This window comes from Aricia agestis, chromosome 5, assembly GCF_905147365.1.
Source record: "Aricia agestis chromosome 5, ilAriAges1.1, whole genome shotgun sequence".
Lineage (NCBI taxonomy): Eukaryota > Metazoa > Arthropoda > Insecta > Lepidoptera > Lycaenidae > Aricia > Aricia agestis.
Genome location: NC_056410.1, coordinates 7,623,832 through 7,642,313, shown reverse-complemented (window position 1 = coordinate 7,642,313; position 18,482 = coordinate 7,623,832). Strand labels below are relative to the sequence as shown.

Sequence of the window (18,482 nt, the reverse complement as noted above, 5' to 3'; positions counted from 1 at the left end):
TTTTGTTTTTAGTATTTGTTGTTATAGCGGCAACAGATCTACACAATCTATGAAAATTTCAGAATTCTAGCCATAGCGGTTTTCGAGGTAGAGCCTGGAGACAGACGGACAGACGAACAAACATCGAAGTCTCAGTAATAGGGTCCCGTTTTTACCATTTGGGTATGGAACCCTAAAAATTAAAACGTTGCTATGAAAGTGGTCATTCTATGAAGATTTCTCTATCTTCAATTCACCTATTCGACATTTCAGTGGATTCCAATTTTAGACGTGTGGCTAATGGCTATTTTAGTAAATTAAACAGAATGATAATAATAATTATGAATTAACGTTGAGTGGCCATTGTAGAACCCGAGTTAAGCATTATGGTAGTGATAATTAACTTTAAAGCGCAGTATAATGAAAAAGACGAAAGCGTTTCCAAGTAATCGTAATTAGCATTATTATAGCGTGTTGCCATATTAGGTACGGTAATTGTGACCGTGTCTCAAGTCTGGCCTGGTTTCGCAGTGTACCGGCCACTTGGCACCAGGCCAAACGTAGATACACTTCGCACGTCACTGCGCTATTGCGATGCTTAAGTTACATTAAATGCTGCTATTAGAATAGACCGTTTGTAAGATGAAAAGTGTGATAATAGTAGCTTGCATCAACAAACGGATCCTCCGTTTAAATCCGTCTTTACTTTGTGTCTGGGCTAAAATTTTTGTTTTAACATAACATTATCTCCTACTCTTCTGTAATTTGACAGATGAGCATAATTTTAGCAATTTATAACCGAAAGTGGCGCAAGCGAACTTTCCACAATCTTCTTTGTACGCGGGAAAATACGGTGGTTTATTTCTTGTTTAAATTATATGCTAGAGTTTACAAAATAAGAATATTATAATATACTTTCTGTGGGGTTTGTACTTTTTACTTTGCACATAAGTGTGTGAATGCTAACGCGTGTGAGTTGTAATTGTGGAAGATAATTATGTGCGTGAACGGAGCTTAGAAATATAAGTGATTTTAATAAACAGTTGGTTTTAAACACAGAAATAAATCAAGATAGAACGGCGACGCGCGTGCATTGCTAAGGAATCGATCATGTCAATTTTTTCTTTGCATTTAGTTAGAACAAATAACTTACCCGTGGAAAGAAATACCTCCTTTTGACCGATTCACTTTCGTACTTCTGTTTTTACAATTAGACATTGCACAATAAGGCATTTTTCTTAATTTTCAAAGTCGAGACGTGCGCGCTGACTAAATGAACATTCAACAAATCTTGCTCACTTGTGCAAGATTGAAACACGCGTACTCCACCCGCTTAGCCGTTCTATCTTGATTTATTTCTGTGGTTTTAAACCACTCTTGAGCCTTTCACTTGTGTCCCTCCTGCTACAGCTGCTCCGTAGTCTATACTCTATAGTCTATACTCTATATACAATAGATTCAACATATAACACATTCAAATATTGCAACGTCACTAACTGCAACTGATACCAAAAAGGTGACCTAAGGAAGTCCCACCCTTCCGGAACTCAGTTCACTTCCGGTAGCCTGCTTCAAGGTTGGCACTGAAAGTATACCTAGTTATTACAATATTATATTTAGAACTGTAAAGACCTAGTTATTATTTTTATTATACATTTATTGTATTATGTGAACTACTATTGCCAGTTATTAGGTACTTAATACTGTCGTTATGTGTAGAATATTATATCAAAATGATTGGCTTTTGTACTTTCTTATAGAATAATAATAAGTTTATATTTGTATGTTCGTGAAAATCTCAGAAATTACTAAATTTATTTTCATGCAACTTCCACATCTCTATGGAGCCGTTGTTAAGTAAGGTTCTGGTGTAAGAAGTAAAAGTTTTACGTCAAAAGGGATCAAAATCGATTAAAATGATATTATGGTATGTATATAATTACTACGATAATTAGGTTACGAACGCTGTCTGTTTGCTGATACCCTGATAAGATAAGCAAAACTTTTACATTCGGATGTTCTTTATTTAATTTACTTAACGAGCTCAGAGTCGGGTCTGACTGAATTAACGAAGTCATTAGATCACGAACTTACCTAACGTAGAGGCTTTGAGATAAAGTAATACGTAGTGGGAATAAAAATTATAGAGGATATTTTTCATTTGTGTTTTATGTTTCAGTTAAGCACACATTTTTTATATATTTGTAAAGAAAATAGAAATACATTAATAGTTACGAAATATTAATAGTAAGCTTCCGATTTAATTTCAGTAATACAAGCATTCACATGATAGCGCGTACTTGATAAGAGATGATAATAATATTATTTATGCACGCAATTTACGTTAGTTTTCAATTTCATTTTATTTCTACATCTAGTAGAAATAAAATGAAATTGAAAACTACGTAGCAATTTCTATTTATCATGACATTGTTACCACTAAATGAATCTTAACTTGAGAGGCTCTCAAAATAATCCTTTTTCTTTTCTTCTGCAAAAATAGTTACTCCTAAAGTTGGATTATTATTTGAGATTTCATTCGTATTCGGTATTTGGCAATAATATTTTCTTTGAGTACACACTTGACGTAACGTAAACACTAGAAAATGCAAGAGCTCTTTGTGAAAAGCGCGATAAAAGTCTATTTTGGTTGAAACGGTGGTTGTATTTCTTTTGTTTTTTGAAAACTGTCGCAAATATTACTATGAGGTAAAGAGTTATTTAATTTCGAGACATTTTAACTGTATAATAAAAAAATAGAGAAGGCCTTTATCCGAAGAGGAGCTATGAAAAAAAAGGTGTAAAAATATCGTTTTTTTTTCGTTTTTATGTATTGAATATACGCAACCCTTAATTTCCATTTTCCAGTCTTTATTATTATAAATTATTTTTATTAACATAATAACACACAACTTATACGCGAATAACAAACATTTAAAATAACTAGAGATCGCCCAATGGTCGAAATTCGACCTTAGTTTCAACGACATTAGGACTACTACCTATACTTTGACCTATATTTTGTAAAAAAAATTGACTTTACCATATTTTTTTCAACTCTTGTCTCTGGGACTCAGCTGATCTCAGACTGGCCGTGTAAGCATTGTCTAATAGTATCTAAGATTCAATAAAAAAAATATAATCCATTTTCAATTTGTCGCCTTGTTGTCAACAGACTTCAACCAGAAATAAAAGAGTATAATTCGTATGTATAGGCTTGTCACTCAAAAATCTGTCGTTTTTCCTAGTGTGTGTGTTGTAGTGTGTGTAATATTTTATTTGTTAAAAAAATTTATGATAAAAGCATAATTTCAAAATAATATTAGCTTGATGCACTCCTTCACCATATAAACTATAACTGTGCAAAATTGAATTCACCTACGTTTCCCCATTTTTCGTCAAAAGGGATACAAAGTTTTTGGCTCACGTATTAATATATAGATTTACCATAATGGAGCTCTTCAGAATGTAACGTATATTTATCTACCCAAAAAAAGCATAATATTATATACTGCCAATAATAAATCTATTTTGTTTGTATCTTGCATAATTATGCAATCCTTAATATAAGTTTAGTAACTATTTTATAGTTCTTGGGTGATCAGTTAGCGATCCTAATTAATAAATCAATCATAACGTAAAATGGCTACCTTTATAATAACAGGAGATAAAATATAAAGAGGTATAATAAATGCCGCTTGTCTAGGCCCTCAGGTGATATTATATAAATCTATCAATATAAAGCGGTGAAACGGGATGGATTCGCACATTTCAATAACTCCGGTATCTGGAGCGTTCGATATCGCGAGAGAATTCCAACCCTGCAAAACTCTAAACGTGATCATTTTATTAACCGACTTCAAAAGACGACAGTTAAATATTAACATCAATATTATACGCCGAATTTTAAAAGTGTAATAAATGGTATTGTAAATTTTATAGACAACAAAATGTTAACTCTTTGGCATTGTGTTGTCACTGCGGTTTTATTTATTTGAAGTATTTTTTGGGACGCTGAATAAAAGTGTTCATAATAGTTTCATATAGTAATTATTAAATATACTAGCTAACCCGGCAGGCGTTGTTTTGCCATACATATTATTATACTTTAATATGTTTTAACCATGTTATGAACCGTCCTCTAGAATAACGTCTTTGTCTATCAAAAACCGCATCGATTTGTTGTTTTAAAATCTAAGTATATTTAAGGACAGACAGCAAAATGCGATTTTGTTTTATGCTATGAAGTGTCTTCATATCTACGAAAAATATAACATCTCTATGTAAATTATCATCATTTTGTACGTACGACAAAAAATGTCTTATTTGTATCATCTGTCCTTGGTTTGTCTGGGAAAGGCAAATGGCAATTAGCAAGGCGCGGCCTGAAATTTCACGAAAATCCTTTTCCAGTTTATACTACAAACTATTTTTCATATAAAATATGGCAAAGAAAATATGTTTCCATCTTCTTTTTGGTTCAACTCACTCGCTTTAAATTAATCACCTTTTCAATTTCTATATTTATTTATTTTGCAATAAAAGAGTTTTATCGTGAAGAATAAAAAGAAAAAATATACAAAAAAAGGAAAAAAAACATAAACCAAAGATGAAGGGCAGAAATGTATGGGAATGACTATCAGAGGTATTTGTTTAGAAAGCTCTTTTATTTTCTAGGCTATCATTTGTTATTGTGGGGGCCAGCGTCATAATATTATCACTGTGGGAAAAAAGTTATGGCTAAAAAATCTATGTAAATCCTTTATTCCAGATACAAAAAGGGCTACGTTTATTTCATTGTCATATAAATTGTTAAAACCACAATGTAAATTATGCGTATGCACACTATTGCCTTTCCGTACACATCAGCGGCGCGGAACACAGACCGCACCTGGGTTAGGTTAGGTTACCTTCCTAAGCTAACCTAACCTAACCTATGAGCGGTCTGTGCGACACATCGCTGCTAATTTATAAGGATTTCCTTATAATTTAATAGAGCCCTTTTTTATCGAGATATATAATATCTCGAATAAAAGATTTTTAATTGATTTATCCTAGCTATAACTTTTGCCCACAGTGGTATGAGGCCGGCTCTCATAAAGACAAAATATTCCAATCAAAAAAGAGCTTTCTAACGGAATACCTATATGCATTATAATTGTTCGTGGGTACATTTTGCCCGTCCGTACAATTATAATTATTATAAATGACCTAGTAATAAATATATAAAGTAGAGAAGTAGAGTTGGAATAGAATCTAGAACAAAGTCACAGGGAAAATGTAGTCAATCCTATAAGGTATCTGTATCAGATAGACCGCCTATAACTTATGTAGGCAACAGAGTCGAGCAAACATCGCCCCAGAGACTAACTCTGGGGCGATGTTTGCTCGACTCGACTCGTGAATAAGGACGACTGTCAGTTTGCAAACTCCACGTACAATAGAACTATACTTACCTATTCAGGTACAGAGTACGCATCAATTCAATTTATCCCAACATTATAAAGTAACATGAGAAATGGGAAAAGTTTGATGTGGGAGAGCCATGCTTCGGCACGAATGGGCTGGCTGGACCGGAGAAATACCACGGAGTCTCAGAAAACCGACGTGAAACAGAGCTTGCGCTGTGTTTCGCCGAGTGTGTGAGTTTACCGGAGGCCCAACCCCCTACCCTTTTCCCTTCCTTACCCTCTCCTATTTCCTTCCCTACCCTCCCTTATTACCCTATTCCCTCTTAAAAGGCCGGCAACATACTTGCAGCTCTTCTGATGCTGCGAGTGTCCATGGGCGACGGAAGTTGCTTTCCATCAGGTGATCCGTTTGCTCATTTGCGTTTGCGAATCGAATAGCCTTTGGACTACAGGACTTTTTTTTTTTTTATGAAATAAGGGGGCAAACGAGCAAACGGGTCACCTGATGGGAGGGTAGGGAAGGGAAGGGAATAGTTGAGGGTAGGGAAGGGAATAGGGTAGGGGTTAGGGGATTGGGCCTCCGGTAAACTCACTCACTCGGCGAAACACAGCGCAAGCGCTGTTTCACGCCGGTTTTCTGTGAGAACGTGGTATTTATCCGGTCGAGCCGGCCGAAGCATGGCTCTCCCACGTATAACTTATAATGACTCTGCACAGATTGAGTACAAACAAAAGATGAATAAACTGTCATAGCATAAGCAAATTCACGTTTTTGGTGGAATATTAAGTTTGACAGTTTTACCGCCAGCCAAAGGAGGAAAGGGAAGGAATTAGTCAGGGGAACGAAGACAATCGTAGAGTAAATACTGCTTTTTTGGTCTTCTTTTTTAAGAAAAAAGTTGGCATAGGTTTGAATTACGAATATTTTCTGATAGCCCCGAATAGCGCAAGTGGCTATCAATAAAACATATAATACTGACCATAACAATAGTAAAATATTAAAGTGTGTTAAAGAAAGTAATTACGCAAAATGCTAGTCTTTACCCTCATAATTTCAAATATTTTTTCTATTACGTTGTAGTCTAGATAACAATAGTCAGTTAAGTAATTACTCTCTTATCTTTTATTGCTGGTGGCTTAATCAAGAATATTGTAGAGTTCCTTTAGACTTGGTGTTAGGTCTTTTTCGTTATTGTTTGTTCTTCATTTATGTTTTTTTAATGAAATTTTGTATTTTACTGTGATACCGGAATTTTGAAGGCATTGTTATATTACCAAACATCTTTTTTGTTTGCCTAAAAATGTATAAAATGTAGCGCTAAGCAGTTGAAATAAAATGTCTACTCGTTTTTACTAGGATGCGCCAGAAACTTAAAACTAAAGTCATTTAAATTAGTAGGTACTAAAATAGCTTTCTTGAAGCGAATTATTTTCATTCTTCGTACATCGATTAAAAAGCAAGAATTGTTCTCATATTATAACATAATAATATTATGACGTATTATTATGTTAGATAGGCATCTATAAAAAAATATCCGAATCTATATAAATTGAAATTTTAACAGATATTCCTATGAGAAATCTTCACAAATCGATATATTATCGAAGTATAGGCTCAGAAATAAAATATTGTAATCAGTTTTAAAACAAAAATAACCTGTATAATATATAATACTAATATTATTAATATATTGTATACTCATTAGTATGGAAACAAAGACACAATTTCTTAAAATAGGGACGGCTATTTCTACATATTTTATTACCTAACATAAATCTTACAGATATTTACGGTCCTTCATCTAATTGGGAAAAGCAATTGAGAATGTTGGTCATAAAAAAGCATAAAGAAGTAAGGACGCGCTACTTGTCCCATATACGAAATAAACAAAAACAAAATCCACTCACCCTATCATTCCGTCGCACAAGGAGCTTCGTCAGACTACCCAGGCTTGTGCCACGCTATATCGAACCTTATGTACTTTGGCCACATGTGTTAGAATCCCTCGCACCGATACCAGTAACACTTCCACAGAAGTCTCAATTGTTTTGTCGGGAACGGAACCCGGGCGCGGCCGCTGAGCTTTGGCCGCCGACTGAGGGAACCTATAGCTAGGGATGTGCAACGATTATAATAATATTAAATAAATTAATAATGCTTATTATTGTTTTCACAAGATACATTAACGGAAAGCATAAAAAAATTCACTTATAATATTATAATAATCTCGTTGTCCTCCGTTCTCCACTTAATGATATAAAGGTTTATTGTTTTGGAATTCAGATAGACAGTCATTCTATACTATTTAATATCATAAAGCGGAATATTTTCTTTGTTTGTTTGAACACACTAATCTCAGGAACTATAACTGATCCGATTTCAATACTTATTTCAGTGTTAGACAGGCGATATCCCATTTATCGAGGAAGGCTATAGGCTATATTTTATCACGCTAAGACTAATAGGAGCGAAGAAATAGAGGAAAATGATGAAAAAACGGGGATATTATTTGAAGTTGCTTATTATCTTAAGAACTACTGAAGCAATTTTTATGTTACATGGCACACATGAAGAATAGACCACGTTAAGGGACATAGGCTATTTTTTGCGGAAAAATATACGGTTTCCGTGAATTTCCGGCGAAGCCGCGCAGAACATCTAAAAGGTTATAAATAGCTATTTTAACTGAAATTCCTAGCTTTTTAATAAAGGATATAACATTTCGCTATGGATAAATTATTTACAATATTAAATATTCACTGCAAGCGTTGCACAAGCAACACAATATAAACAGTAAACACATTTCTCAAACCTAGCCATGGTTATACAGCTGTAGTGCCATAATGAGAAAAAAATCATGTCTCAAACAAAAAAATATTTTATCGACAAAATGTTTCCACATCACTAGTAACCTAGACATGCGCAATACAGTCGCAGGCGGAACCCGAGCGTTTCAATACTTTGCAGTAAATTTTAAATGAGCTTCCAAACTGACATGCCAAATGCCAATGCCCGTTGCGACAATTTAGCCGATACTGTTTCAAACTGGGCGACAATTAAACTGAAAAGTCGGCGAGTTTTCAAAATATGTCTCGACTCTCGAATTTTGTAGGATTTAAAAAGTGAGCATGAGTTACTAGTGAAGTGATTAGTGTTTGCGTTATTAAAAAGTATTTGTATATAATAACAGTTTCAACATATTATTTGACATTAGCTTTGTCCACATTGTGCCTTCTTCTGTTCGTCAAGGGCATGCGTTATAGCGCAGTCAACAGCGAACGTGAGGCATGCCCGCGACGCATGCCCTCTGACCGTATTCAAAACTTCAAAAACGACAATATTGGCGTTGCGTTCCTTGACGCATTCAATTATTGAATGCGCCAATATGACAGTTGATGACGAAAATTGAAGATGAAAGTGCACAGTGTGGACATAACTAATATTCGATAACGTTACAAGACGACTACATAGCAGCTGTATACAGAGTACTTACAGACACTAATAATTCCTTCACATTATATTGTACAAGGCTGGCCGCATACACATGTTTTCCGAATTCGATTTCCGAATTCGTTTTCCGTATATGAATCGGATTCCAAATGAAAACTCCTCATTAGGAAATTGAAGACGGAAAACGAAAGGATTTGACATTAGAATTCGCTAGCGAAGCGATGACTTATGTCAAATCGCATACATTTTGTTAGCGTTTACGATAATCACTTGCCACTTGTCTACTAGGGCTGTAAATTGTAATGAACTCATATGTTATATATAAAATTCTCGTGTCACAAATCACAATGTTAGGGCGCGTACTCCTCCGAAACGGCTTAACTGATTTTAACCAAATTTTATATGCATATTCAGAGGGTCTGAGAATCGGCTACTAGGTACTTATTATAATATTGATAAGTGCATTTGTTGAATAAATAATAGTAAATTATTGCAACTCGAGACTGACGGCGACCATTTGTTTATGCGACGGGATAGCGATGGACGTTGCAATGGTGACATACTTATTTAGTCACTTCAATAAAATAATACGGGCGAAATACTTTATATGGCAAAGAAACGTTTGCCAGGTGTGAAATATAATAAAAAAAAACCTTATAGGTTAAACATTTTTACCTGTTGTCGTTAATAAGATTGGTAAATAAATAATCACTTATAATACCACAAGAGCTGATAATTTTTTGAAAATTTTCTCTGGTAAGTAGTTGATATATATAAAAAACAAATTCTAATTCTATTGGCCGACATTTGGGACGGAAAAATAATCCCCCGAATACCACACGAGCTTCAAAATTATCTGGCATTTCCGTCCCAAATGTCGGCCAATAGAATTAGAATTTGTTTTTTATATATAGCAACTACCAGAGAAAATTTTCAAAAAATTATCAGTATAATACCATGTAGGTTGTACCACGTGACGTCGAATGGTGCAATTCTATTGGTCGATATTTGGGTCGGAAAAATAATCAAAGTAAGTTGTTATTTAAATATAATATTTTATTTATTCACTTTATTTCTTTTACTTTCTTAGATATGGTCCTAGTGGTCGCTATGTTTTTGTAGTAGTGAGCTGATTTTCTTGCAGTCCGCGTTCGGTTTGGACTCGAGAAATCGACTTCATATAGCCCATACTTATTCCTGAAAATTGATTAAAATTGTGTTTTTTTTATATAAACACATCACTTTCAACTATCATAGAGATTATATTTCTATTAATTCGTCTAAAAAAATAAAAACACGGACATTGTGCCTGTTGTAAAATTAAAGTTATGTTAAATTCAGTAAGCAGAACCTAAGATTATTTTTGTTCATGTTACTGTCAAAATTCTAAATCAAAAATAAATGGGATTTGCTAAATATATATTTTATAAGATTTAAGGTATCGCTAAGTAATATGCCATTTGCGATGCCTTATATTTCAAATTTCGTATACTTTATAGAGTTTCAGTATATAATAAAGTAATCTGTGATATAAAGCTAGCACGAGGCTTACGGCTCATTGTAATGCAGGGTCACCCTTTAGCCCCAGTTTTAGCCAGCGTAAAAGAGACAAAGCTATTGACAAAAAATTACTTTTTCTAGCTACAAAGGAACTAACAACTTACACATATCCATATTTCCACTCGAACAGATCTATGAAGCTCCAAACATTGTACCCCCGAACATCACAGCCACCTTCTCTGGCATCTAGCACTGCGTTGAGGAAGTCATTAATATATTCTACTCTATCGTCATCATCCAGTCCTCCTTGAGTCGTGTACCCGTTCTCAGTTATGTATATAGGGGGATTGTTGTACGACTCCTTAATGTTCATGAGAAGCTTATATGCGCTATCCGGAACTGACTGAAAATGTAGAGAGATTAATTTGGTACGACAAGGATAAAATATTAATTGATATAAACAATACAATTAATACAATAAAATTGTAAATAAAAAAAATGATTTTAAATAAAATGTTCGCAAAAAAAAAAAAAAAAAGGGTTTTAAGGCGAGCCAATCCACACGGTGCGTTGCGTCAGCGTTGCTCCGACGCAGCGCTGCCGTTGCGTTGTTTTTTTCGATCAAATATTTCTGTAGATGCACAGTTGCCGTCTAAAATGTGGCACTGGCAAATATAAGCATAAATCAACAATATTCCTTATTTCCTGCTGGGTCGTCGCAACGCACACGTTGTCCGTCACGTGTGCGTTGCGCAGCCCCCGAGACGAATCTGGAAGGGGTGTTAACGTTACTGCTTCGTAATGACGCTGCGATGACGCAGCTATGCGTCATACGGCAGCGCTGCGTCGACGCAGCACTGACGCAACGCGCCGTGTGGACTGGCGCGATTTAATACAAAAGTAGCGCGTGCAGCTGGCGCGTAGTTACTGGCGCGAACCCACGATTTATATCGAGTATGCTTTCATCAACCAGCACACAGAATTTCATCAACCAGCACATGCGGGTTAATGAAATTCTGTGTTAAAAATGGTAGCCTGCAATAACTGGACACTGAACTGCTAACATTAATGCAGCAATCTAGCTCTGCTGAGGCAATGGAAAACAGCACTTACGTCCATCATTATTTTATAACAATACAATACCTTAAACCGATACGACGCATCCAATGCCGCTGGATCTACATCAAACCCGATGTAAACATCATTAAGCATGGATGGCACATGATGTAGATCGTCAACCGACCTGTTTCTGTACACATAGCTAGTGAAGTACGAGTTCAAGCCCACGAAGTCTGCTGTGCCTTTTATCATTTTAATCTCACTTTCCGATAAGGGCGGGAGACGAGATCTAGGAAACCCTTGTTCCGCACTTTTGGCATCTATCTTTTGTTTTACAATTTTCGGATAACCTCCAACTTCTGAGAATATTGCGTGCAAAAACATTTCATTCTGTAATTTAAGAAAAAGAGATTAGCTGATATAAATAACGTTAAATGCTTTAAATTATTGCCACTAAAATATGACAATAAAAATATAAAAAAATGAAACCATGAGCATTTATTCTGGAACTGTACTTACCATAAATTTATTGGAATCATCAGCCGCTTCCACATCATCCGTTGAATTGGTCAAAGGCTCATGCCAGTTGTTAAGTAAAATGAGTCCTACTTGTCCACCCTGTTGTTTTCTGTAATGCTTATGATATAAACGGTACGCACGAGCATTGGCGATCAGCATGTTTTTCATGCAGATGTAATCACCTACTCCGGATAAGTCAAGGAAGGGTGGAAACCCAATGTTACTGTATGAGTAGTAGCAGTAGATGAATGGCTCATTGATGGTGATCCACAGCTTGACTCTATCACCGAAATTATCGTATAGTATCTTCACGTAATCCAAAAAGAAATCAACCACAGCGGGATTTGTCCAAGAGCCGTATTCTAGTAACTTGGCAGGCATGTCCATTTGGTACATCGTTGCGATCGGTGTTATATTATATTTAAGCAGTTCATCGATAAAATCATTGTAGTAATCGATGCCAGCTTGATTGATTTTATTTGCGTATCCGGTCGGTAAGATTCGCGGCCATGAGAATGAAAACCTTAGGGAGTCCAAGCCCATGTCCTTCACTAGCTGGATATCTTCCTTATAAAGATGGTAGCCATCTGCAGCCAAATCTGCGTTACTGTTATCGATGACGAAGTCTTTTGGTTTTGGATTGTGAAGCTCAGCATCCCAGAAAGATGGTCCCCGGCCTGGAATGAAATAGAAATGAATTAGTATATTGTTTTGTAAGATGAAAAAATTTCCACGGGCAGGACGTAAAATACCAGATAGTGCCTTCAAGCTCAAACACTTACGTCCTGTTCATTACTATAATATTATCCTACAGGGAACTTACAGAGAACTAAATTTTATTTTAAAAAGAATATTTTTTCCACTTTTTTGGTAAAAAGTGGCACCGTGCAAGTTTCTTACGCCGGTTCTTTTCGCCGGGATAGTTCCCAAACCGGTACTAGGCACCAGTAGCAACGACGTTCTGAATCATTCAAATCTATTGAGAAATTAAACAATTTTTGGAACGAAGTTCCTTATCGCGCGTTGCGAAAGGGCGCTAAACCGAAAAAGTTGTAACGACACTTTTTATTAGTAGCTGCATGGTAGGGGCAGAGAGCGTTGATAGTATTTCTGTGCATCCACTAGATGGCGTCTTTTAAAAATAAACAGCGACGCGTTGTTAGTATTCCTGGGAGTCAATAAATTATGGCGTTTAATAATTTTTTTGAGTGTAATCAGTGTATAATATGTAAGTATACAGGTTTTTTGAACATCTATACATATAATAAAATCGTAGGAAAGTCAATTCTGTACATTGAAAATTTTTGAAAAATAATACTTGCGACGTGATGTACAATCGATATAGAAGCCAAAAATATAGTTTGTCTGTATGTATGTCCGGGATAAACTCAGAAAGTACTGGATGGATTTACTTCAAATTTTGCACGGATATTACTTAGAGGTCGGGTCAACACATAGGCTATATATTATTACGATATCGCCTAGGGTGGGGGGAGGGGTCAAGTTTCGTTATTTTTAGTTTTTTGATCATATCGCTAAAACGGTGCGTTGTAGAGAAAAAAAGTGCAGTACGCAATGAAAGCTCAAAAAATTTCCTACAAATTTTTTCTTTACACTTTGTATCTATCTCCACTCCTTTTCTTGCTATGAGCTTTTATCTCTCTTATCTTTACAGATCTCGAGTGTCGTTTGATTTATATGCAGCGATCTTCGGCACCGGTCGTCTCTTGATACTTTAAGTAAGATAAAGATACTTTGAGTCCCGAAAAAGATCATAGGGTACATTTTGTCCCGGAAAAATGGACGGTTACTGCACATTTTACTTTTATGATTTGCGCGTAAACTATTCAATCTATTTTGATGGAATTTGGTATGGAGATACTTTGATTCTCAGGAAAGGACAAGGAATACTAATTTTGTCCCGGAAAATGTACGGTCCCCGCACAATAAACTTTTATGATTATCGCCTAAACTATTCAATTATAGTATTATGTAGTTGTGTTATCATCAGTCATTCAAGGTTTAGGTTATAGTAGAATATTATTTATTAGAAAAGTGCCTTAAAGATTATTTACGAACGCAGAAAAACGACACGAATCCTCACAAAGCTCGCTAGTAAATTATAATAATTATATTGTAACTTTGTTTCTTACCGTCTTCGTTCCAAGCACCTTCATACTGATATGACGATAGCCCCGAACCCAGCATAAAGTCTCGTGGAATTCGTCTGTCCTGATCACATGCTATCTGACCAATCAGTACACTGTAACAAGAACTAACAATGAAAAAAAAAATCACAATGCAACAATGCAACATGGGGACACTGGACTCAACAATTTTTTCCACTTTAAAACTTCATATTTCACAAAATATGGATCCCTAAGCGGAAAATGATCTGTGAATACTCGTAATATTTTTAAAAACCTATCCAGTGATACCGCACACGGTGGGGTGGTGGAAAATCATCCCCTCTTGATGTGTAGGGTATATTATATGTTTATTTTTTATGGTACCTCCACCATAAAAAAAAATATTTTTTAATATTTTATATACCATTTTGTCGCCCTTATTAATATGTGAATTCATGCCAAATTACAGCTTTGTAGGTCTAAGGGGCGATTTCACCAAAGAAATGAAACGCGTTCAATACACACTGAACCGATTCAAAACGTATACACGCGATTATATTATATAACATCGAATTGCATTAATTCATCAACAAAAACTGAACCCGTTAACAGCAAATCCGAGTTTTATCTTCTGAACGCCCAAAGTTTTGTTGTTTGCTATTGCTATTTTGTTGTTAATTTAACGTGACAAGGCTTCAAAATGATGAAAACATGTAAAATAATCGCGTGATGTCACGTAAACTTAGATTTATTAATCGCAATCAAAAGAAGTTTGTGAAATCCATTTGAAACAGAACGAGATTTACGTCATCGTGTAAACATGGTGTGAACAAAGACTTCTGTTTAAATGGAATTCTTTGGGTGTGAACGCGTTCAATGAAAACTTAGTTTTATAAAATGAAGTATTTTAAGTGTGTCTGGTGAAATCCCACCTTATAGTCTGTGAGCAAAACCGCGTACAGACAGACGGACAGACCAAAACTATAAGGATTCCTTGTTGACTAAGGAACCATAAAAACTAGTAAAATAGTTTTTTTATCACTCAAAAGTAAAGAATTATACAAATATAGGTAATAAACAAGGTTCTTTTCGCTGTGCTTGTACCTCGATCGTGGGAATCGCAGACACAAAAGATTTTCAATTGTTATCCGACAGCCGGGTGCCGCTTGGGGATTGATGGGTTAAACTTTTACATTTAGAATGTTCAATAGCTAATTTGCAAAAAAATTAACCTGTGGAGCAGTTTAGTGAAAACTGTAAAGAGCAAAACGCACACAGTCCACACACAAACTTCACTTGCTTGTTTCAAATAAAATTATTTGATACTAACCACACGATCAACGTTTGATACGTCCTCATCACAAACCAATTTTTGCCACTACTAAACATTATCACAAAGTTGTAGCCCAAAATACCTTATAAATGAGACAAATATTATGCATGCAAATTATATTCCAAAAAATCGCATTGATATTACTACTGATAATATTTTTATAATTCTAAACAAAATATTATTATATTTATTTTGAAGCATATTTAGTGTTATTGTTACCACAATATTATATTATGTTCGAAATAAAATTTGATGTTCGAATAATAATTATGACTTATTATTTAGACCACAATTACACAATATGGTTTCGTCTAAAAATTTTAGTAGGTATAATATGGCGTTAAAAAATGTTAAAATTAAAGGTTTGAAAACCCTGCACTTCATAGAGCAGGGTTATCAGCGAAATTGGGAACCTTCATTTTTTAGGGTTCCGTACCCAAAGAGTAAAAACGGAACCCTATAAATCGGTTCACAAAAGGCGGAGTAATCGTTTAACATAAAAAAACGAACATAACACATCCTCTATATTGAAAGTCGGTTAAAATTGTAACCTATGTGTTATTCTGATGTATAAGCTATATTATTGTAAAGTTTCATTAAAATCCGTTTAGTAGTTTTTGCGTGAAAGAGTAACAAACACCCATACATCCTCACAAACTTTCGCCTTTATAATATTAGTAGCAAATAGCATATTTTGCACTCACAAAAATATTTTGAACACTACTTTTAACACCCATTTACCCACCGTAGGTACGTATAGTGTGTATCCGACAAAAATAGAAAGTTTGAAACTCTTATTATAATGGCCCAAGAGCCAGTGACAGCTAGCCCTTTATCTCGTCTCCCACTGCCAGACCACCTCAAAGTCTACTGCCCGATGTAGATTTTGGGCCAACACTGGGCCAATGCAGTGAGCCAGAAGAAGAAGCCCGCCGCCCACAACCATCGTGGCACCGCGCCCTATGTACCTGAGCTGCGTCTGCGGAGCGAGGTCCCCGCGACGCCCCTGTACGTATCTCGCCTGCACTGGTCCATGGAGGTTGAAGACGTCGTGAACTACACCAGTAAGAAGACATCCCTCCACTTGAGGGTCGAACGTCTGCAGTCTCACCACAAGGTCAACTTCAGTTCCTTTGTGGTGAGAGTACCGACCTTTGAATCGGAGAAATTCTGGCCGACTGATGTGGTCTACCGAAGGTTCCGGGGGAGACTCCGGAATGAAGCGCCCGTCACGTCACCGATAACTCGTGATAAAGTGTAGTTAATAAGTGTATATAGTTTGTATGTATGTTAGTCATTAATGCAAAATATATTGTATGGGCCTATGTAGCCTGATATAAATAAATAAATAAATTGGACCAACGTGTAGAGTATAGGATGTAAGTCCTAACAATAAGTTAGGACTTACATCCCATACTCTGTATTCAATATGATTAGTGATAAGCGCTGGTGATTATTGCAGGTGATTAGTAATAAGTAGAAAGTAAGTGTGTACACTGTACAGCGACTGATTAGTGCAAGTCCTTTAATTTTTCCTAATCGCTAAACGCACTTATCACAGTGAATACAGGCCCTTAGGGCCTGGATTCACTTTGATTAGTGCTAGTGCAGATAATAATGCCTTGATAAATAAGTTTACTAATTATACAAAAAAATCAATCTAAAAAACACTGTTGTCGTTGAGTTTAAAATACACCTAAAGTATTGAGCCAACGCATTGAGGCAGCGCATTGGGCTCACGTGTAGTGGCCTACTTGGTCTTATGGTCTGAATTCACTTTGATTATCTAGTGATAAGTGCAGGTGATTATTGCAGGTGATTAATTATTTGGAGAAATTAAAGGACTTGCACTAATCAGTCGCTGTCCACGCTTACTTTCTCCTGATTACTAATCACCTGCACAGTTTATCATAAATCAAAATGAATTCAGCCCATAAGACCAAGTAGGCCTCTACACGTAGGCCCAATGCGCTGTCTCAATGCGTTGGCCCAATACTTTAGGGGTATTTTAAACCCAACGGTAACAGTGTTTTTTTAATTGTTTTTTTTTTGTATAATTAGTAAAGTTATTTATCAAGGCATTTTAATCTTTTAACATCAAACTTGGGCCAGTTACGGTAGTGGCGCCAAATGTGTAACGTTAGCAATTTAAAAAATACTTGATTCTAAAAAACATATTGTAATAAAATCTACACCTTTGATCTTTGTGTCAGTCTGGCCATTCTAAAACATGTTAATTTTATCACATTTCCGTTTATTCAAATTCCTTGACCTTTGCTGATTTTATTTTTGAGGTAGTTATTTATATATTTTATAAAATAACAATAATATAATTTATATCTCTTTGGCAGGTATTACACGCATCAATAATATCATGATTCTAGTATCACGCGATTCACAAGTGCACTGTGATACTGCGGTTCGACCTATTACACCATCAATATTATCACGGAATCGTGATAATATTGATACGTGTAATATCTGCCTTTGACGACGGTATCTCTATTAGTATCTTCATTCTTCATAGATAGTAAGGGTCCCAGAAAAGGACAATATGATAGTTTTAATTGATATGAACTCGCCTTGTCGTTTGTCAATTTTGACTAAAAGGATACTAAAGATAGCTGTTGTAATTTCAAAGGAATTCGTATGAAATCACCTTAATGTTTTAGCACCTAAATGTTTTAGCACCTAAAGCACTTAATAGATATTATTATCACCATAGCGGTCAACAATTTAAATTACATAAAACATGGCTACTAAAGGCTTCCCACTTAATAAATACTGGGCTAACTCGAGGGACGAGCTGCGATTTAAGAGCTTTTTACGACGTCATAAACTCTGCAGTGAACTGGTGCAAACTGCTGCGACTTTATTAAGCAATGTTTACTACGGCATCTTAAACGTATGCGAACATGACAGGAGACAGGAGCAGCGGGTCAAGCATTTGTTATATAAGATTTTTCATATTATGACCTCTAGGAATAAAATTCCTAATATTCGTCACAGAACTAAAGTCACCGACATCGCTCATAGAATTAGGACACTGAAGTGTAAGTGGTAAGGCTGGTCATGACTGCAGTCGGAAAGATGGTAGATGG

General features: G+C 35.6%; 2 protein-coding genes across 5 annotated transcripts in view; both read right to left on the bottom strand.

Moving 5' to 3' along the window:
* The window catches only part of LOC121727013, a 57,344-nt gene extending 49,870 nt beyond the window's left edge, over positions 1 to 7,474 (bottom strand). For all 4 annotated transcript variants that reach the window (XM_042114683.1, XM_042114681.1, XM_042114682.1 and 1 more), the window contains exon 1: positions 7,299 to 7,474. The gene's annotated coding sequence lies outside the window, so the exon portion shown is untranslated. The remainder of the gene's footprint in view (positions 1 to 7,298) is intronic.
* A 2,431-nt stretch (positions 7,475 to 9,905) lies between these two features.
* Positions 9,906 to 15,437, bottom strand: LOC121727072 (myrosinase 1-like). The gene is made up of 6 exons (XM_042114748.1): positions 15,379 to 15,437; positions 14,073 to 14,182; positions 11,920 to 12,596; positions 11,485 to 11,790; positions 10,506 to 10,744; positions 9,906 to 10,038 (listed from the first exon to the last, which is right to left on the bottom strand). The coding sequence occupies exons 1-6, from the start codon at positions 15,435 to 15,437 to the stop codon at positions 9,906 to 9,908; spliced, it is 1,524 nt and encodes a 507-aa protein (XP_041970682.1).
* Between the last annotated feature and the right edge of the window lie 3,045 nt (positions 15,438 to 18,482).